The sequence below is a fragment of the Engystomops pustulosus genome, chromosome 6, assembly GCF_040894005.1.
Source record: "Engystomops pustulosus chromosome 6, aEngPut4.maternal, whole genome shotgun sequence".
Classification (NCBI taxonomy): Eukaryota; Metazoa; Chordata; class Amphibia; order Anura; family Leptodactylidae; genus Engystomops; species Engystomops pustulosus.
The window spans coordinates 3,842,226-3,865,330 of record NC_092416.1 but is presented as its reverse complement, the minus strand read 5'-3'; the positions used below and the strand labels follow the sequence as shown (position 1 = coordinate 3,865,330).

The window sequence follows — 23,105 nt, the reverse complement described above, 5'->3', positions numbered from 1 at the left end:
TATGGACCAGTAGATCTTTGAGGTTTCTACCTCTTCTATAGCTAATTGCTGGGTTAGGGGGAATCATTTGGGCTATCTCCTTGTCGTGCATTAAGATATCCCAATATTTACTGATTATGTCCCTGATCTCTTTATTGTTGCCATCATACGTGCCTATAATGCGAGTTGTTTGTTCTGCACCTCTATCTCTCTCTTTAGCTTTAGGGGTGAGTAGAGATGTTCTCTCCACACTGCAGGCTTGTTGGTACGATTCCTTGAGGATCCGTGAAGGAAATCCTCGACTTTTAAAACGATCACTGAGGTCTAGGGATTTCTTTTCAAATTCCCGAAAACCACTACAATTTCTCCGCATACGGAGAAATTGACCCTTAGGGATACCCTTTTTGAGGGAGTATGGATGACAGCTATCCCAGCGTAGTAAGTTATTAGTTGCTGTGGTCTTTCTATATACCGTGGTTGCTAATTCACCTGATATCATTTTACTGATTTCTAGATCCAGAAAAGTGATCTTATTTTTCTGAATCTCTGACGTAAAACGCAGGCCCAAGTTGTTTCGGTTCAATTCAGTCACAAAAATCTCAAATTCCTCTTGCACAGTATATATCTATCTCTATGTAATGGGGCACAGTGTATATCTATCTCTATGTAATGGGGCACAGTATATATCTATCTCTATGTAATGGAGCACAGTATATATCTATCTCTATGTAATGGGGCACAGTATATATCTATCTCTATGTAATGGGGCACAGTATATATCTATCTCTATGTAATGGAGCACAGTATATATCTATCTCTATGTAATGGGGCACAGTATATATCTATCTCTATGTAATGGGGCACAGTATATATCTATCTCTATGTAATGGGGCACAGTATATATATCTATCTCTATGTAATGGAGCACAGTATATATCTATCTCTATGTAATGGGGCACAGTATATATCTATCTCTATGTAATGGGGGCACAGTATATATCTATCTCTATGTAATGGGGCACAGTATATATCTATCTCTATGTGATGGAGCACAGTATATATCTATCTCTATGTAATGGGGCACAGTATATCTCTATCTCTATGTAATGGGGCACAGTATATATATCTATCTCTATGTAATGGAGCACAGTATATATCTATCTCTATGTAATGGGGCACAGTATATATCTATCTCTATGTAATGGGGGCACAGTATATATCTATCTCTATGTAATGGGGCACAGTATATATCTATCTCTATGTGATGGAGCACAGTATATCTCTATCTCTATGTAATGGGGCACAGTATATATCTATCTCTATGTAATGGGGCACAGTATATATCTATCTCTATGTAATGGGGCACAGTATATATCTATCTCTATCTAATGGGGCACAGTATATATCTATCTCTATGTAATGGGGCACAGTATATATCTATATCTATGTAATGGGGCACAGTATATATCTATCTCTATGTAATGGGGCACAGTATATATCTATCTCTTTGTAATGGGGCACAGTATATATCTATCTCTATGTAATGGGGCACAGTATATATCTATCTCTATGTAATGGGGCACAGTATATATCTATATCTATGTAATGGGGCACAGTATATATCTATATCTATGTAATGGGGCACAGTATATATCTATCTCTATGTAATGGGGCACAGTATATCTCTATCTCTATGTAATGGGGCACAGTATATATCTATCTCTATGTAATGGGGCACAGTATATATCTATCTCTATGTAATGGGGCACAGTATATATCTATCTCTATGTAATGGGGCACAGTATATATATATCTCTATGTAATGGGGCACAGTATATCTCTATCTCTATGTAATGGAGCACAGTATATATCTATCTCTATGTAATGGGGCACAGTATATATCTATCTCTATGTATTGGGGCACAGTATATATCTATCTCTATGTAATGGAGCACAGTATATATCTATCTCTATGTAATGGGGCACAGTATATATCTATCTCTATGTAATGGGGCACAGTATATATCTATCTCTATGTGATGGGGCACAGTATATATCTATCTCTATGTAATGGGGCACAGTATATCTCTATCTCTATGTAATGGAGCACAGTATATATATATCTCTATGTAATGGGGCACAGTATATATCTATCTCTATGTAATGGGGGCACAGTATATATCTATCTCTATGTAATGGGGCACAGTATATATCTATCTCTATGTAATGGGGCACAGTATATATCTATCTCTATGTAATGGGGCACAGTATATATCTATCTCTATGTAATGGAGCACAGTATATATCTATCTCTATGTGATGGAGCACAGTATGTATCTATCTCTATGTAATGGGGCACAGTATATATCTATCTCTATGTAATGGGGCACAGTATATATCTATCTCTATGTAATGGGGCACAGTATATCTCTATCTCTATGTAATGGAGCACAGTATATATCTATCTCTATGTAATGGGGCACAGTATATATCTATCTCTATGTAATGGGGGCACAGTATATATCTATCTCTATGTAATGGGGCACAGTATATATCTATCTCTATGTAATGGAGCACAGTATATATCTATCTCTATGTAATGGGGCACAGTATATATCTATATCTATGTAATGGAGCACAGTATATATCTATCTCTATGTAATAGGGCACAGTATATATCTATCTCTATGTAATGGAGCACAGTATATATCTATCTCTATGTAATGGAGCACAGTATATATCTATCTCTATGTAATGGGCACAGTATATATCTATCTCTATGTAATGGAGCACAGTATATATCTATCTCTATGTAATGGAGCACAGTATATATCTATCTCTATGTAATGGGGCACAGTATATATCTATCTCTATGTAATGGGGCACAGTATATATCTATCTCTATGTAATGGGGCACAGTATATATCTATCTCTATGTAATGGGGCACAGTATATATCTATCTCTATGTAATGGGGGCACAGTATATATCTATCTCTATGTAATGGAGCACAGTATATATCTATCTCTATGTAATGGGGCACAGTATATATCTATCTCTATGTAATGGGGCACAGTGTATATCTATCTCTATGTAATGGGGCACAGTATATATCTATCTCTATGTAATGGGGCACAGTGTATATCTCTATCTCTATGTAATGGGGCACAGTATATATCTATCTCTATGTAATGGGGCACAGTATATCTCTATCTCTATGTAATGGGGCACAGTATATATCTATCTCTATGTAATGGGGCACAGTATATATCTATCTCTATGTAATGGGGCACAGTATATATCTATCTCTATGTGATGGGGCACAGTATATATCTATCTCTATGTGATGGGGCACAGTATATATCTATCTCTATGTAATGGGGCACAGTATATATCTATCTCTATGTATTGGGGCACAGTATATATCTATCTCTATGTAATGGAGCACAGTATATATCTATCTCTATGTAATGGGGCACAGTATATCTTTATCTCTATGTAATGGGGCACAGTATATATCTATCTCTATGTAATGGGGCACAGTATATATCTATCTCTATGTATTGGGGCACAGTATATATCTATCTCTATGTATTGGGGCACAGTATATCTCTATCTCTATGTAATGGGGCACAGTATATATCTATCTCTATGTAATGGGGCACAGTATATATCTATCTCTATGTAATGGGGCACAGTATATATCTATCTCTATGTAATGGGGCACAGTATATATCTATCTCTATGTAATGGGGCACAGTATATATCTATCGCTATGTAATGGGGCACAGTATATATCTATCTCTATGTAATGGGGGCACAGTATATATCTATCTCTATGTAATGGGGCACTGTCCTGCCCCCACTTCACGTACCCCCGGGGTCTATGCGGAGCTCGACAGGCAGTTAAACGCCTTCCTACAGTTCAACAAATGAGACTGGTTCAAAGTCCGTAGCTTTATTAAACTGATGTAGGATTAGGGGGAAACTGAAGAAAAACAGGAATGTACAATCTATTAGAATAGTACAATAATATAACAGGAGCATGTTACATACATTACATTAGCATATAACAGGAAACAAGCTGATACATATACAGTCTGGGACCAAACATGGCCGACCATGAGGTTGGGCCTATCTGTGCAATTACAGTGCAATTACAGATCTATACATTACATCATATAAGAGACTTTATACAGAGTGGTCCTATAACTGCTAGTAGCTATAGATTCTTATATACAGTCTCCTTACCGGCTATACTACAACAAGGGCTAAGATGGTTGAATATAGGTCTTCTCTCTGTGTAGACATGAAGGGAACTGCCCTTCTCCTACCCACAATCCTTTGTATCTGCTAGTGGGTGGGGAAAACAGAATGTAAGTAGTTATTAACTTTGGCCATTAGATGGCGCCTGCAAACAAACACATGTTACATAATGGACAAATTAAGAACATCATTTAACCTGCATAACATTTGCCAGTGGGCAGCACACTCCCCGCCTGGCGTCAATCGATGCCACCACAAGAGCCCTCAGATGACAGCAATAAGATTAGTTCAGTTACTGGTCTGAAGAACGTTTTGGTTTCATTCTGATCATGGACCTTGACTTCAACTTTGCGGACGTTCCCATCCTCCCCTGGGAAACTTTTAGTCACAAGAGCTAAAGGCCACGCGTTTCTGTGTGACTGGCAGTCTTTCATCAGCACAACATCACCGACTTTGAGGTTGGGTTTGGTTTTCTGCCATTTATTTCTTGGTTGTAGTGTAGAGATGTACTGCTTTTTCCACTTATCCCAAAAGGTATTGGCAAGACTTTGTACTTGCCTCCATTGGCATTTATAGAGATCTTTGGTAGTAAATTCTCCAGCTGGAGAACAGGTTGTCTTAGTCTTCTGAGTAAGCAACATTGCAGGGGTAAGTATCAACGGATCATCCACTTGTCAGCATCCACAAGTTCAAATGTTTTAAGATCCGTAGTGCCGTGTTCTGAGCTGTATAGAAAGGCAGGACCTGTAAACCATGTAGTGTCTTTAAGGCGGTTGGCAGCAACAGATCTAGTTGCTTGGTCTGCAGGATTTTGATCAGTAGGAACAAAATGCCACTGTTTTGGCAAAGTTGACCTCCTGATTCGTAGAACCCTGTTGTTGACATACATGTAGAAGCGTCGGCTTTCGTTGTAGATATATCCCAAGACTACCTTGCTGTCTGTGTAAAACACAGCATCTTTTATCTCCAAATGCATCTCTGTTGCGATCATCTCAGCTAGCTCAACTGCTAATACTGCAGCACAAAGTTCTAGTCTCGGTATAGTGTGCTCAGGGAGTGGTGCAAGTTTTGCTTTGCCCATGACGAATCCTATATGACATTGTCCTTTAATGTCTACTGTTTTAAGATAGGCCACAGCAGCAATGGCTTTGATAGAAGCATCAGAAAACACATAAAGTCTTTGTAGCTGAACCTCTGTAGATGGGACAGGGGCATATGAGCGTGCAACATGTAGATGAGAGAGATTTGTTAGAGAGTCCTTCCACTCTACCCACAGTGCTTTCTTTTCATTGGGAAGTTGTTCATCCCAGTCAGAGGCATCATGAGTCAAATCTCTAAGTATTGCTTTACCTTGGATGGTAACAGGAGCTGCAAACCCTAAAGGATCATACAAGCTGTTTATAGCAGATAGTACTCCTCTCCGAGTAAAGGGTTTCTCTTCCTCGCTGACTCGGAAGGTAAAGGTGTCAGACTTTAAGTCCCAGAGCAGTCCAAGACTACGTTGCATTGGAAAAGTGTCAGTACTTAAGTCCTTTAAATCATTGCTGTAATCATGAGAGGGAAATGCTTCCATCAATTTTTTGCTGTTGGAGGCAATTTTATGGAGTCTCAGGTTTGAATTAGCAAGCATTTCTTGGGCTCTCTTAAGAAGACTGATTGCAGACTCATTTGTAGGTAGCGATTTTAAACAGTCATCCACATAAAAGTCCTTTTTGACAAACTGTGTAACGTCTGAACCATATTCTTTCTCACCCTCCCTGGCTGAATGTTTAAGTCCATATATAGCCACTGATGGGGAAGGGCTGTTACCAAAGATGTGCACACGCATGCGATACTCGATGGGTCCTTCCAAGGGGTTGTTGTCCTTGAACCAAAAGAACCTAAGGAAATTTCGGTGTTCCTCTTTAACAAGAAAGCAGTGGAACATTTGTTGGATGTCAGCCATAAATGCAACAGAGTCTCTTCGAAATCTGAGAAGCACTCCAAGGAGTCGGTTGTTGAGGTCTGGACCTGGCAGTAGGACATCATTTAAGGAAACACCCTCAAATTTGGCACTAGAGTCGAATACTACTCTTATCTGTCCTGGTTTCTTTGGGTGGTAAACTCCAAATATAGGTAGATACCAGCATTCCTCTGAATCCTTTAAGGTTGGAGCTATCTCTGCATGGGAGTTCTCAAATACTCTTTCCATAAATGTAAAGAAGTGGTCTTTCATATCAGGCTTTTTCTGAAGATTCCGTCTAAGGGAAGCAAAGCGTTTATAGACTTGTTCTCGATTGTTAGGCAAACACTGTCTTTTGGGTCTGAAGGGAAGAGGTGCTATCCAGCTATTTGATTCGTCTTTAACTATTCCTTGCTCCATTATTTCTAAGAACAGTCTATCCTCAAAGGACATTGCCAGTTGATTGTCTTCCTTTGTTCTCTGGAAGACTGTGCATCCTAAGTGGTCATGGTCACTAGTACAAGTATGGTTGTCACAAAGGTTGCTAGTGATATGACAGGGTAGAGGAATGCTGTGTGGAAGCTCTTTTATGAAGATGTTACTGTAACATGGTTGAAAGAGAGAAGGGCGTCCATTCTCTAATGTGCTGGTAAGCATGTTGTTCACCGAAGTGGGTCTGTGCACTCCACCTATACAAACATCACCTACGATCACCCACCCTAGGTCAAGTTTCTGGGCAAATGGAGCATTGTGAGGACCATTAATTTGATGTCTAGGCTTGTGAACTTGCAAGATATCTCTTCCAAGGAGCAGAATTATCTGAGCTTGAGGATCTAACTTTGGTATGAGATGAGCTATATGCTTCAAATGGGGTTGGTGTTTTGCAACATCTGGTGTAGGGATTTCAGACCTGTTATCAGGGATCTGGTTACACTCGATTATGGTTGGTAGAGTCAGGCAGGTGCGACCATCTATAGACTCTATTGTGTACCCAGTAGCTCTTCTCCCCGCCGTCTCAACAGTGCCTGCACAAGTCTTTAGGGAGTAGGGAGAGCTGGGTCCCTTAATGTTGAAAATGTCAAAGAAAGTAGATCTAGCCAGAGATTTATTACTTTGGTCATCAAGAATGGCATATACTTTGAAGGCTTTGTCTTTGCAGCCCGTTGGGTAAACTCTGACAAGACAGATTTTTGAGCAGGACCTGCCACCTACAAGTCCTTTGCAGACCTCAGTGCATTGAGAAGTAACGTCTGGTGTCTCTGTTTCAGTATTTCCCTCCTCTCCACCTTGTTCCTGGCCACTTTCTATATGAGACGATGCCCAAGGTGGTGGCCCAGGGTGTAAAGCTGAGTTGTGATCCGTGCTGTCACATTCTGTACATTTAACACTGACCTTACAGTCCTTTGCGAAGTGTGATGTTGCCAAGCAGCACTTGTAACAGATTTTGTTCTCCCTGAGGAAAGCTTTGCGGTCCTCCATGGACTTCTCTCTGAAGCCTCTGCATTTCAGTAGGGAATGTGGCTTCTTGTGCAGGGGACACTGCTTACTTGGGTCCGTAGATCTTCCATCCTGGTGGGAGGAGCTTGAAGGCCTGTAAGAATTACTTTTAGAAGAAACATTAGTTTTGTGAACTGCTACCGGAGTTTTATGTTGTTTAAGACCAGATGGAGTGGCACAGGATAGAGTAAAATCGAAACTGGGATCATTTCTGATTTTTGCTTGCTGAGTAATAAATTCCACAAATACACTGAAGGGTGGAAACTGTACATCATGGATTTCCTTGTACTTGAAACCATGATTGACCCACTTCTCTTGTAGGTTGTGAGGAAGTTTTTGCACTATAGGGTTGACACCTCTGGCTGTGTCAAGAAAAGCAAGTCCCATTAAATCTCCTTCTGCTTTGGCAACCTGTAGTTCAGTTAACAGATCACTTAGTTCCCTAAGTTTTTGGTAGCCCTTGCTAGCTATTCTAGGGAAGTCATCAATTCTTTTGAATAATGAATTTTCTATAACCTCTGCTGAGCCATAACATTCATCGAGTCTATCCCAGATCATCTTTAAGCCTGTTTCTGGATAGTTTATGTTAATGGCTCTGATCCTCTTAGCATGCTCAGCAGATTCATCTCCAAGCCATTTCACCAGTAGATCTAGCTCTTCCCTAGAAGACAGGTCTAAGTCTCTTATAAGACTCTGGAATGAGGATCGCCAAGCCCTATAGTTCTCAGGGCGATCATTGAACTTTACAAGTCCTTTGGTGACAAGCTCACGTCGAGCAAAGAACTTAGCAAAGTCTATTGTGGCTTGGTTTGTGCTGAGACAGGTTGGCAAATGGTTGCCTTGGTGAGAGTGTGGTGTGTAGCCATACCTGTCAGAAGTCTCTTCTTTAGGTTTCACAGTGCCACACTGTCTGGGAGTGTAGTAACTTTCTGGATGCTGGGGTGAAGCTTGGGTTCTCTGGTAGGCAGGGAAGTTGACTAGAGCCGTAGCATTCTCTTGCTTGCAGAACTGTTGTCTGAGGTCCGCTTCTTGACATGAAATACGATGCCTTGGACTTGACTCACAGTTGGTAACCTTTGTTTCATGTGTAGTCTGAGGATTACACGCAGGATGTTGAAGGACATATTCTGAAGTGCGTTCTAGTGTATCCTGGGGTTCTTGTTCCAGATCAGGCATGCTACTGTGTCTGCTGGGCTCGCTGTGAGAGAACGCGGCTGCCTCTAGGATTTCAGCTTCCGCCATGGCAGCTGCTGCTTCCCTCTCAATTGTCAGCTTCTCAAGTGTTGCTTCCAAGCGGGCCCTTTCTAAGTCCAGAGAAGCCTGTTCTTGTGCTTGTAGTCGTGCCCTCTCTGCTTCTAAGGAGGCTTGTTGTAGTTTCAGCTGCATCTCTTGTTCAGCAAAGGTAGCCCGTGTCCTCGCTGCTTCCGCTTTTGCGCGGGCGATGGCGGCTGCATTGCTAGTGGTAGATGCTTTTGAGGAACTGGCCCGTGATCTTGTCTTGATAGAAGACGCTTGGTTTTGTGACATGCTTTGACCGTTTAGAGATTGCTGTGTTGCCTGTTTGCAGGTGACTGCGTAGACAGTAGCAGACCTCTGTGTAGTCTAAATCTTTCCCGCTTGTTTCCAGCAGCCGTTTCACTGTCCTGCCCCCACTTCACGTACCCCCGGGGTCTATGCGGAGCTCGACAGGCAGTTAAACGCCTTCCTACAGTTCAACAAATGAGACTGGTTCAAAGTCCGTAGCTTTATTAAACTGATGTAGGATTAGGGTGAAACTGAAGAAAAACAGGAATGTACAATCTATTAGAATAGTACAATAATATAACAGGAGCATGTTACATACATTACATTAGCATATAACAGGAAACAAGCTGATACATATACAGTCTGGGACCAAACATGGCCGACCATGAGGTTGGGCCTATCTGTGCAATTACAGTGCAATTACAGATCTATACATTACATCATATAAGAGACTTTATACAGAGTGGTCCTATAACTGCTAGTAGCTATAGATTCTTATATACAGTCTCCTTACCGGCTATACTACAACAAGGGCTAAGATGGTTGAATATAGGTCTTCTCTCTGTGTAGACATGAAGGGAACTGCCCTTCTCCTACCCACAATCCTTTGTATCTGCTAGTGGGTGGGGAAAACAGAATGTAAGTAGTTATTAACTTTGGCCATTAGATGGCGCCTGCAAACAAACACATGTTACATAATGGACAAATTAAGAACATCATTTAACCTGCATAACATTTGCCAGTGGGCAGCACAGGGCACAGTATATATCTATCTCTATGTAATGGGGCACAGTATATATCTATCTCTATGTAATGGGGCACAGTATATCTCTATCTCTATGTAATGGAGCACAGTATATATCTATCTCTATGTAATGGGGCACAGTATATATCTATCTCTATGTAATGGGGCACAGTATATATCTATCTCTATGTAATGGGGCACGGTATATATCTATCTCTATGTAATGGGGCACAGTATATATCTATCTCTATGTAATGGGGCACAGTATATCTCTATCTCTATGTAATGGAGCACAGTATATATCTATCTCTATGTAATGGGGCACAGTATATATTTATCTCTATGTAATGGGGCACAGTATATATCTATCTCTATGTAATGGGGCACAGTATATATCTATCTCTATGTAATGGAGCACAGTATATATCTATCTCTATGTAATGGGGCACAGTATATATCTATCTCTATGTAATGGGGCACAGTATATATCTATCTCTATGTAATGGGGCACGGTATATATCTATCTCTATGTAATGGGGCACGGTATATATCTATCTCTATGTAATGGGGCACGGTATATATCTATCTCTATGTAATGGAGCACGGTATATATCTATCTCTATGTAATGGGGCACAGTATATATCTATCTCTATGTAATGGGGCACAGTATATATCTATCTCTATGTAATGGGGCACAGTATATATCTATCTCTATGTAATGGAGCACAGTATATATCTATCTCTATGTAATGGGGGCACAGTATATATCTATCTCTATGTAATGGGGCACAGTATATATCTATATCTATGTAATGGGGCACAGTATATATCTATCTCTATGTAATGGGGCACAGTATATATCTATCTCTATGTAATGGGGCACAGTATATATCTATCTCTATGTAATGGAGCACAGTATATATCTATCTCTATGTAATGGGGCACAGTATATATCTATCTCTATGTAATGGGGCACAGTATATATCTATCTCTATGTAATGGGGCACGGTATATATCTATCTCTATGTAATGGGGCACGGTATATATCTATCTCTATGTAATGGGGCACGGTATATATCTATCTCTATGTAATGGAGCACGGTATATATCTATCTCTATGTAATGGGGCACGGTATATATCTATCTCTATGTAATGGAGCACGGTATATATCTATCTCTATGTAATGGGGCACAGTATATATCTATCTCTATGTAATGGGGCACAGTATATATCTATCTCTATGTAATGGGGCACAGTATATATCTATCTCTATGTAATGGAGCACAGTATATATCTATCTCTATGTAATGGGGCACAGTATATATCTATCTCTATGTAATGGGGCACAGTATATATCTATCTCTATGTAATGGGGCACGGTATATATCTATCTCTATGTAATGGGGCACGGTATATATCTATCTCTATGTAATGGGGCACGGTATATATCTATCTCTATGTAATGGAGCACAGTATATATCTATCTCTATGTAATGGGGCACAGTATATATCTATCTCTATGTAATGGGGCACAGTATATATCTATCTCTATGTAATGGGGCACAGTATATATCTATCTCGTCACTGAAGAGAATAGCGGTGTGTAAATATACAAGAAATAACTCCTAATATAGAATTGATTCACTGTTGGTGGAGATATTTTGGAGATAATTTTAAAATGTAACTTTTATTTTTATCTTTTTTAAAAAAATTTTGGAGAAATGTTCAAGGACTGGACGTACAGACATACATACATATAAACGAAGCAACTCAGTGTTTTTTGTGGGTGTATTTTACACTTATGTGCTTTTGTGCACAGTTCAACCCTTGTTGATGTCAGTGTTTAATCAAAACACCCATTCCCACTGAGTGGAGTTTCTAATATTTTTGCATGTGAATTATGTTGTATATAATTCGCATTACTTAAACTTTACAGCAGTGAGCTACAGTGGTGCCGGTCAGAAGGCAATCACTTGGCATATCTAGGCTACATGCTATGCCTTCTATAATACCTCTTTACTGACAGTTATGTGTTAACTGTCAGTGATTAATGCGAGAGGCTCTATTTCGAGACTTGTTTCTCTCTCACTTATGCCTGTCACCTTATGTTGTGATAGAATCCGGATATTGTACAACAATGCTGGTGTATTGATCTGTAATACATCCGCTTTTTACATCCTGTTAACAGATGCATACGGTAGGTACATCTTTCCTCAATTCTTCAGCTGTGTATTAATACAGATTCTATATTGTATTGTCTTATTTTGACAACAATCTGGTAGTAATAGGTGATTAAAATAGAAGGCTCTATTTCTAGGAGATTGTTTCCATCACAATTCCGACTGTGCTCTTTTAGCTGAGAGTAAACCTACATTTTTGTCTACTAGTCAGTAGTTGCTGAACTGTTAGTCATCAGATGCAGTTGCAGTCCACATCCTGGTGGTGGATGCCGACGGCAATAGCACCCTTTCACAACCGATCAGCTGTTAGTCAATCTAGGTTCTAGTCTCTCATAGCTAGACTGCACTCTCACTGCAGTTTCGCTAATTAGATTCACTTCTACTGTATCCGCATACATGAAACCCTATGACCCGACGCGTTTCTTATGCCACAATTCATCAGGGGTCTCTGTTCTTGGCTAATTTCACTTAACGTGTATGCATTATAGGTCCGTGCTGTGCGCACGTCGGCCTATTACTAGCCGCGGTGCGCGCTGTTACAGCCCTGTTTATATTTCCGATCCTGGCACGTCACCGCTGACGTGCCTTCATTTGTGTCCAATCGGCTGGCTTGATGTGTTTTGAAGGTGTGTCAGTGCATTGGCCAATCAGATGCTTTTGGGGAGGTGCCCTAATTGTCTGGTACATCCCCCTGGTTGCTTTCTGCACTGCTTCGTAAGTAGAGTGGGAGTCTTTGAGTGTATCAAGGGGTTTTGCTCCTATTACTGATTACACTTCATTGCTTTTTACAGGATTGTCCGATTAAAGCCTTTCTCTTATTCATACTTACTTTGTTATTCACATTTGTTGTCGATCCCAGAAAGGATCTGCACCCGATCGATTCCGATCATGAAGAGGATCAGACGTGAAGTATCACTGATAGTTTATTTAAGGAATAGCACTGCTTCCACTGCTTTTATCACAGTATCATGGCAGTATTGCAGATACATATAAGACAGATGGCTTTTAAGTGCTTTCGAGGTTCATATGTGTTAGACACAGAATGATCTGAATCTTCATTATAGATTGTTAATGTTTGACTACAAAGACCTTTGGCATATGGTTGGTATGGAATGTTGACTTAGTGGATTCTCTAAATAGTGATCTTATTCCTATGTTTAGAAAGTACATAGTGGGAGTATAGAGAGATAGGGATTGGGGGTCAGGATCAAATGGACTATAACTGTCTAAGTGCTAGTACATCTCTATTCAATAAAACTCGCATATGATATAAAATCATTTATTCCGTGCGGTTTTAAAGAGTTTAGCCTGAATGTCCATTGGGCTTCTTTTCTGAGGATCATGTGATCCCAATCTCCCCCTCGTGCCGATGGTCTAATCTCCTCCATACCTCTGAATGATATGGATTCTAGATTGCTTTGATGGTATTTCCACATATGTCTGGCCAGGGGGGTATCCTTGTTGTCTTTTATGCCAAGTATGTGTTCTTGAATTCGCTTTCTAAAATGTCTAAAGGTTTTTCCGACATAATCTGCCGGGCATGTGCATGTGGCAACGTACACCACACCAGTGGTGGAACAGTTTATGAAATCCCGTATCTCAAACTGTTCTGATGTGGCTGCACTCGTTACTGTTTTGCATGGTGTGATCCATTTACATGCTGAACAATGCCCGCAGCGAAAAGTGCCTTTTGGTCTTCTTTTAAGCCATGTTTCCTTGGGTTTAAGTGGTGGCAAATAACTATGGACTAGTAGGTCCTTGAGGTTTCTGCCCCTTCTGTAGCTGATAGCTGGTTTTGGTGGAATCATGTGGGCCAACTCCTTGTCATGTAGCAGGATATCCCAATACTTATCGATTATCTCCCTGATCTCTTTATGATTACCATCATAGGTACCAATGATGCGAGTTTTTTTGTTCTGCATCTGTTGCCCCTTCTTTCATTTTAGGGGTAAGTAGAGATGTTCTCTCTACCCTACTGGCTTGTTGGTATGATTCCTTAAGAATCCGTGAGGGAAATCCTCGACTTCTAAAACGATCACTGAGATCTTGGGATTTCTTTTCAAATTCTCGAAATCCACTGCAGTTTCTCCGCATACGGAGGAATTGGCCCTTGGGAATCCCCTTTTTCAGAGGATATGGATGGCAGCTATCCCAATGTAATAGGTTATTCGATGCTGTTGTCTTTCTATGTACTGTAGTCGCTAATTCACCTGCAGGGGTTTTACTAATTTCTAGATCCAGGAAGGTAATTTTGCTTTTTTGAATCTCTGATGTGAAACGCAGGCCCAGGTTATTCCGGTTCAATTCTGTCACAAAGATCTCAAATTCTTCTGGGGAGGATGTCCAGATTAGCAGCACGTCGTCAATGAACCTCAGCCACAATAGGATGTGTTGTGCCCATTTTTGCATCTCCTCTCCGAAGACGACTCTATCCTCCCAATACACGAGGTACAGGTTTGCATATGTTGGCGCGCAGGGTGTCCCCATCGCCGTACCTCGGCATTGATGAAAAAAGGTATCTCCAAAGAGGAAATAATTGTGGCTGAGGACGAACGTGAGGAGATTTATCAAAAATTCATTATGTTGATAATATTGGATCCCCCTTGCTTGGAGGAAGAAACGTACTGCCTCAATCCCTTTATTATGCGGGATTGATGAGTACAACGCTTCGACGTCCAAACTTGCTAGGAGATAGTTAGTGTCTATTTGGAGTCCTTCCAGATTTTTAAGGACATCCATCGTGTCCCTGACGTAGGACGGAAGCGATAGTACAAATTGTCTTAGTAGGTTGTCCAGATAGCAGCTAACGTTTTGTGTTAAATTATTCATTCCTGAGACTATGGGTCTGCCCTTTAGGGGCGGATACCCCTTATGTATTTTTGGGATAGAATAATAATATATATAATATATCTATCTCTATGTAATGGGGCACAGTATATATCTATCTCTATGTAATGGGGCACAGTATATATCTATCTCTATGTAATGGGGCACAGTATATATCTATCTCTATGTAATGGAGCACAGTATATATCTATCTCTATGTAATGGAGCACAGTATATATCTATCTCTATGTAATGGGGCACAGTATATATCTATCTCTATGTAATGGGGCACAGTATATATCTATCTCTATGTAATGGGGCACAGTATATATCTATCTCTATGTAATGGGGCACAGTATATATCTATCTCTATGTAATGGAGCACAGTATATATCTATCTCTATGTAATGGGGGCACAGTATATATCTATCTCTATGTAATGGGGCACAGTATATATCTATCTCTATGTAATGGAGCACAGTATATATCTATCTCTATGTAATGGGGCACAGTATATATCTATCTCTATGTAATGGGGGCACAGTATATATCTATCTCTATGTAATGGGGCACAGTATATATCTATCTCTATGTAATGGGGCACAGTATATATCTATCTCTATGTAATGGGGCACAGTATATATCTATCTCTATGTAATGGGGCACAGTATATATCTATCTCTATGTAATGGAGCACAGTATATATCTATCTCTATGTAATGGGGCACAGTATATATCTATCTCTATGTAATGGAGCACAGTATATATCTATCTCTATGTAATGGGGGCACAGTATATATCTATCTCTATGTAATGGGGCACAGTATATTTCTATATCTATGTAATGGAGCACAGTATATATCTATCTCTATGTAATGGGGCACAGTATATATCTATCTCTATGTAATGGGGCACAGTATATATATATCTCTATGTAATGGGGCACAGTATATATCTATCTCTATGTAATGGGGCACAGTATATATCTATCTCTATGTAATGGAGCACAGTATATATCTATCTATATCTATGTAATGGGGTACAGTATATATCTATCTCTATGTAATGGGGGCACAGTATATATCTATCTCTATGTAATGGGGCACAGTATATATCTATCTCTATGTAATGGAGCACAGTATATATCTATCTCTATGTAATGGGGCACAGTATATATCTATCTCTATGTAATGGGGCACAGTATATATCTATCTCTATGTAATGGAGCACAGTATATATCTATCTCTATGTAATGGGGCACAGTATATATCTATCTCTATGTAATGGGGCACAGTATATATCTATCTCTATGTAATGGGGCACAGTATATATCTATCTCTATGTAATGGGGCACAGTATATATCTATCTCTATGTAATGGAGCACAGTATAAAACTATCTCTATGTAATGGGGCACAGTATATATCTATCTCTATGTAATGGGGGCACAGTATATCTCTATCTCTATGTAATGGGGCACAGTATATATCTATCTCTATGTAATGGGGCACAGTATATATCTATCTCTATGTAATGGGGCACAGTATATATCTATCTCTATGTAATGGGGCACAGTATATATCTATCTCTATGTAATGGGGCACAGTATATATCTATCTCTATGTAATGGAGCACAGTATATATCTATCTCTATGTAATGGGGCACAGTATATATCTATATCTAAGTAATGGGGCACAGTATATATCTATCTCTATGTAATGGGGCACAGTATATATCTATCTCTATGTAATGGAGCACAGTATATCTATATCTCTATGTAATGGGGCACAGTATATCTCTATCTCTATGTAATGGAGCACAGTATATATCTATGTAATGGAGCACAGTATATATCTATCTCTATGTAATGGGGCACAGTATATATCTATCTCTATGTAATGGAGCACAGTATATCTATATCTCTATGTAATGGGGCACAGTATATATCTATCTCTATGTAATGGAGCACAGTATATATCTATCTCTATGTAATGGAGCACAGTATATATCTATCTCTATGTAATGGGGCACAGTATATATATCTATCTCTATGTAATGGAGCACAGTATATATCTATCTCTATGTAATGGGGCACAGTATATATCTCTCTCTATGTAATGGAGCACAGTATATATCTATCTCTATGTAATGGGGCACAGTATATATCTATCTCTATGTAATGGGGCACAGTATATATCTATCTCTATGTAATGGGGCACAGTATATATCTATCTCTATGTAATGGAGCACAGTATTTATCCATCTCTATGTAATGGGGCACAGTATATATCTATCTCTATGTAATGGGGCACAGTATATATATCTATCTCTATGTAATGGAGCACAGTATATATCTATCTCTATGTAATGGGGCACAGTATATATCTATCTCTATGTAATGGGGCACAGTATATATCTATCTCTATGTAATGGAGCACAGTATATCTCTATCTCTATGTAATGGGGCACAGTATATAACTATCTCTATGTAATGGAGCACAGTATATATCTATCTCTATGTAATGGGGCACAGTATATATCTATCTCTATGTAATGGGGCACAGTATATATCTATCTCTATGTAATGGGGTACAGTATATATCTATCTCTATGTAATGGAGCACAGTATATATCTATCTCTATGTAATGGGGTACAGTATATATCTATCTCTATGTAATGGGGTACAGTATATATCTATCTCTATGTAATGGGGCACAGTATATATCTATCTCTATGTAATGGGGCACAGTATATATCTATATCTATGTAATGGAGCACAGTATATATCTATCTCTATGTAATGGGCACAGTATATATCTATCTCTATGTAATGGAGCACAGTATATATCTATATCTATGTAATGGAGCACAGTATATATCTATCTCTATGTAATGGGGCACAGTATATATCTATCTCTATGTAATGGGGCACAGTATATATCTATCTCTATGTAATGGGGCACAGTATATATCTATATCTATGTAATGGAGCACAGTATATCTCTATCTCTATGTAATGGGGTACAGTATATATCTATCTCTATGTAATGGGGCACAGTATATATCTATCTCTATGTAATGGGGCACAGTATATATCTATATCTATGTAATGGGGCACAGTATATCTCTATCTCTATGTAATGGGGTACAGTATATATCTATCTCTATGTAATGGGGCACAGTATATATCTATCTCTATGTAATGGGGCACAGTATATATTTATCTCTATGTAATGGGGCACAGTATATATCTATCTCTATGTAATGGGGCACAGTATATATCTATCTCTATGTAATGGGGCACAGTATATATCTATCTCTATGTAATGGAGCACAGTATATATCTCTCTCTATGTAATGGGGCACAGTATATATCTATATCTATGTAATGGAGCACAGTATATATCTATCTCTATGTAATGGGGCACCGTATATATCTATCTCTATGTAATGGGGCACAGTATATATCTATCTCTATGTAATGGGGCACAGTATATATCTATCTCTATGTAATGGGGCACAGTGTATATCTATCTCTATGTAATGGGGCACAGTATATCTCTATCTCTATGTAATGGGGCACAGTATATATCTATCTCTATGTAATGGGGTACAGTATATATCTATCTCTATGTAATGGGGCACAGTATATCTCTATCTCTATGTAATGGGGCACAGTATATATCTATCTCTATGTAATGGAGCACAGTATATATCTATCTCTATGTAATGGGGCACAGTATATATCTATCTCTATGTAATGGAGCACAGTATATATCTATCTCTATGTAATGGGGCACAGTATATCTCTATCTCTATGTAATGGGGCACAGTATATATCTATCTCTATGTAATGGGGCACAGTATATATCCATCTCTATGTAATGGAGCACAGTATATATCTATCTCTATGTAATGGAGCACAGTATATATCTATCTCTATGTAATGGGGCACAGTATATATATCTATCTCTATGTAATGGGGCACAGTATATATCTATCTCTATGTAATGGGGCACAGTATATATCTATCTCTATGTAATGGGGCACAGTATATATCTATCTCTATGTAATGGGGCACAGTATATATCTATCTCTATGTAATGGAGCACAGTATATATCTATCTCTATGTAATGGAGCACAGTATATATCTATCTCTATGTAATGGGGCACAGTATATATCTATCTCTATGTAATGGGGCACAGTATATATTTATCTCTATGTAATGGGGCACAGTATATATCTATCTCTATGTAATGGGGCACAGTATATATTTATCTCTATGTAATGGGGCACAGTATATATCTATCTCTATCTCTTTTTTTTTTATTTGGTTAAAAATAGAAAATTTACAAACAGGGGATTTAGACAATATTAAGAACCCTGTTTTATACAATTCTAATCCCAAGATATTTAAAGGACTCTTCCTTTTTAAGTGTCATAACCTGATAACCAGCCTCCCGATTAATATCATCCAAAGGGAGAAGGACCGATTTTTACCAGTTTATCCTCAACCCAGAGAAAAAACCAAACCCATCAACCAACTGGATAACTTTCTGGATAGTATTGCCAGTGTTCTGTACAGTCAGCAGGATGTCATCCGCGTAAAGGGATATTTTTTCCCTCTCTCCCCCACTACCCCATCCCTTTAACCACTGAGATTCACGAATCTTGATAGCCAAAGGCTCCACAAATAGGGAGAAAAGAAGAGGGGAGAGAGGGCACCCCTGGCGATTACCTCTGTGCAATAAAAGACTCGGAGTACATACCATTCACACAGATTCGGGCGGAGGGGGAGTGGTACATTATGTTATCCCAGCTGATAAACTCGTTACCAAGCCCGAATCTTTCCAAGGCTTTCCATAGGCACCGCCACTCCACCCTGTCATATGCTTTATCTGCGTCTAGAGACAGGACGGAGCGGCTAGCCTTTACCCCAGCGGCATATCTGAGAACAACCTGCGGATATTAGATCCTGTTCCCCTAGACGGGATAAAGCCGTTCTGGTCCGGATGGACGATGAGGGAGATCACTTTTTTTAGCCTCAGTGAGAGAATCTTTGCTAGAATTTTTATATCGGAGTGTAATAAGGAAATCTCTACATCCTCTTTATCTTTTTTCAGGATCAAGGCTATGGATGCCTCCGACACTGACCCACAGACCGCCCCAGCGGAGAAGGCGGCTGAGAAGACAGTTTCCAGCATAGGGGACAGGACCTTTATATATGTTTTGTAGAAGGCAAAGGGCAGGCCATCCAACCCTGGGGAGGAGTCATTCAATGTATCTCTGATAGCTGCAGCTATTTCCGTAACCCCCATCGGATTATTCAGGGATGCCCTTTGCCCTTCTGACAAACATGGAAAGGGGATAGAGTCCAAGTAGTCATCCAGTTGTCCCTCCGAGGAGTCTACTTCTGATTTATATAGAAGCTGATAGAATGACCTAGGATTAACCCTCCTTCCTGAATCATAACCCCATCAAGATTCCTAATGCACCCCCTTATTACATTTTTTATTTTTCAGGAGGTTAGCCAGTAGTTTTCCTGGTTAACTCCTATCACTGTAATATCTTTGACCTGCAAAAAAGATCTTATGTTGCGCTTTTTCCGCTAAATGGGCGTTATAGGACGACTTAGCTTCAGGAAATCTATCCCTGTCCTCTTCTGTAGCCGTGGCAGCTCAGGCCGCCTGCCTACAATCCAATTCTTTCTTTAATTTATTCTCCCTTTGCCTAAATTCTTTTTCCTTCCACTCAATACCACGAAGATATGCCTTCAGCGAGTCCCATGCCCCCCTCACATCCCCCGCATGCCTTCAGCGAGTCCCATGCCACCCTCACATCCCCCGCATGCCTTGAGCGAGTCCCATGCCACCCTCACATCCCCCGCATGCCTTGAGCGAGTCCCATGCCACCCTCACATCCCCCGCATGCCTTCAGCGAGTCCCATGCCACCCTCACATCCCCCGCATGCCTTCAGCGAGTCCCATGCCACCCTCACATCCCCCGCATGCCTTCAGCGAGTCCCATGCCACCCTCACATCCCCCGCATGCCTTCAGCGAGTCCCATGCCACCCTCACATCCCCGCATGCCTTCAGCGAGTCCCATGCCCCCCTCACATCCCCCGCATGCCTTCAGCGAGTCCCATGCCACCCTCACATCCCCCGCATGCCTTGAGCGAGTCCCATGCCACCCTCACATCCCCCGCATGCCTTGAGCGAGTCCCATGCCACCCTCACATCCCCCGCATGCCTTCAGCGAGTCCCATGCCACCCTCACATCCCCCGCATGCCTTCAGCGAGTCCCATGCCACCCTCACATCCCCCGCATGCCTTCAGCGAGTCCCATGCCACCCTCACATCCCCCGCATGCCTTCAGCGAGTCCCATGCCACCCTCACATCCCCCGCATGCCTTGAGCGAGTCCCATGCCACCCTCACATCCCCCGCATCCCTATGGTGCTCCCAGAAATCCTGAATCAATCTCGAAATCCGCTCCTCGTTATCCAGAATCGTAAGCCAGTGAGGGTTGAGTCTAAAGAAACTCCTTCTGTCCGAGCCCGAACCCCTCTCCATCATCAATTGAAGGGAGATGGCTCCGTGATCAGACACCGAGACTGATTCATACTTCATCTTTACAATAAATCGAAAAAGGGCATCAATCGCTAAACACAAATCGATCCTCGACAGTGTGGAGTGTGTTCGACTAAAGCAGGAAGAGGCAGGTCTACCAAAATACTCTGTCCGCCAAACATCTCTAAGCTGCGGAGCCCCTATTATACTGCACCCGAGAGTCTCTCAGGTTACGTCTATCCAGTGAGGTGTCTAGGACTGCATTAAAGTCCCCGATAACCATAGTCTTCCCTGTCAACAATAAAATCACTTAAGGACCTCAAATGAAAAGGGAGGAGGAACATAAATAAATGCAAAAATACACAGAAAAACAAACCAGATTTATATGCTGTGGTGTATAAGGACAGAAACTCCCCTGGAGAACGCGGAGCCACAGGAGTGGAATGTCAGAGATGCCCATCTCTTATCGAGCCATCCGACAGTATCCGGGGTTAGGTGCGTCTCCACCAAACACACAATACCTGGAAGGTGTCGTGCCACAAGATCGCTTACTATACAACGTTTCCGACCATCATTCAGACCCCTTACATTCCAGCAACAAATTTGCAAAGCCATTGGTTATAATAATAGAAGAAAGAGAAGGGAGAAAAAAAAGAGAGAAGAAAAAAAGAAAGAGAAAAAAAAAAAAGAAAAAAAAAAGAATTCTGTCTCGAATCCTGCTTCGAACGAGAGCATCGAATTATTGTATCCCGATCCTGGGAGCAGAGGACTTCAGCCAATATGACCCTAGGTGGTGCACCAGGGACAGGGGGCTCACTAGGTACCCGATGGGCTCTTTCTATCAAAACCACCGAGGAAAGCTCCTCTATACCCACAAGTTCTCTGAGCCAATCTTGAACCCATTTAACAAGGGAGCTTTCCCCGACTTCCTCGGGAAGTCCCACAATCCGAATGTTGGAGCGTCGTGAACGATCCTCCAGATCAATTAGTTTGTCTCTTAAGAGAGATTGTGATGTAGCTATGCCCCCCATCTCTTTCTTTAAACTCTTAGTCCCCCCTTCAAGAGACTTTACCTGCCCAACCACATTGGTGACCTTTTCCCGGATTTTACCGATGTCCTCCCTCAGGGAGGCCATATCAGAGGAGAGGTCTGTCACCCGTTTATCCAGCCCCTCCACAGTAACGCTTGTTTTTTGAACAGTGTTAGCAAAAATATTTTAGTCCAGGGAACACACCAAGTTAGTCCGGTTAATGAAGCAAAATGAAAGTTCCAAGAGACACACATGCGGACATATGCATTAAAGTCCAATTAGCCCGGTTAGTAATAATGAGCACGACAAGAAAAAAAAGGAAAAGGTTCAAATAAACTCTCCTACGATCCAGTACACTAAGGGATCCAGATTTGGGGGATCCAATCTTACAGAGGGAGTAGTTGGGAGAGCGAGATGTTAATATAAGTTATAGTGATCAAGAAAGCTACTTATCTTCAGGGGGGATTTACTATGGCTACTAGAGATGAGCGAACATGCTCGTCCGAGCTTGATGCTCGTTCGAGCATTAAGGTACTCGAGAC

General features: G+C 40.6%; 1 protein-coding gene across 1 annotated transcript; it reads right to left on the bottom strand.

Moving 5' to 3' along the window:
- Positions 1-3,967: 3,967 nt before the first annotated feature.
- Positions 3,968-9,887, bottom strand: LOC140066233 (uncharacterized). Its single transcript, XM_072113788.1, has 2 exons — positions 9,722-9,887; positions 3,968-9,458 (listed from the first exon to the last, which is right to left on the bottom strand). Exon 2 carries the CDS (start codon positions 9,208-9,210, stop codon positions 4,900-4,902), a length of 4,311 nt encoding a protein of 1,436 aa, XP_071969889.1. The 5' UTR covers positions 9,211-9,458; positions 9,722-9,887; the 3' UTR covers positions 3,968-4,899.
- Between the last annotated feature and the right edge of the window lie 13,218 nt (positions 9,888-23,105).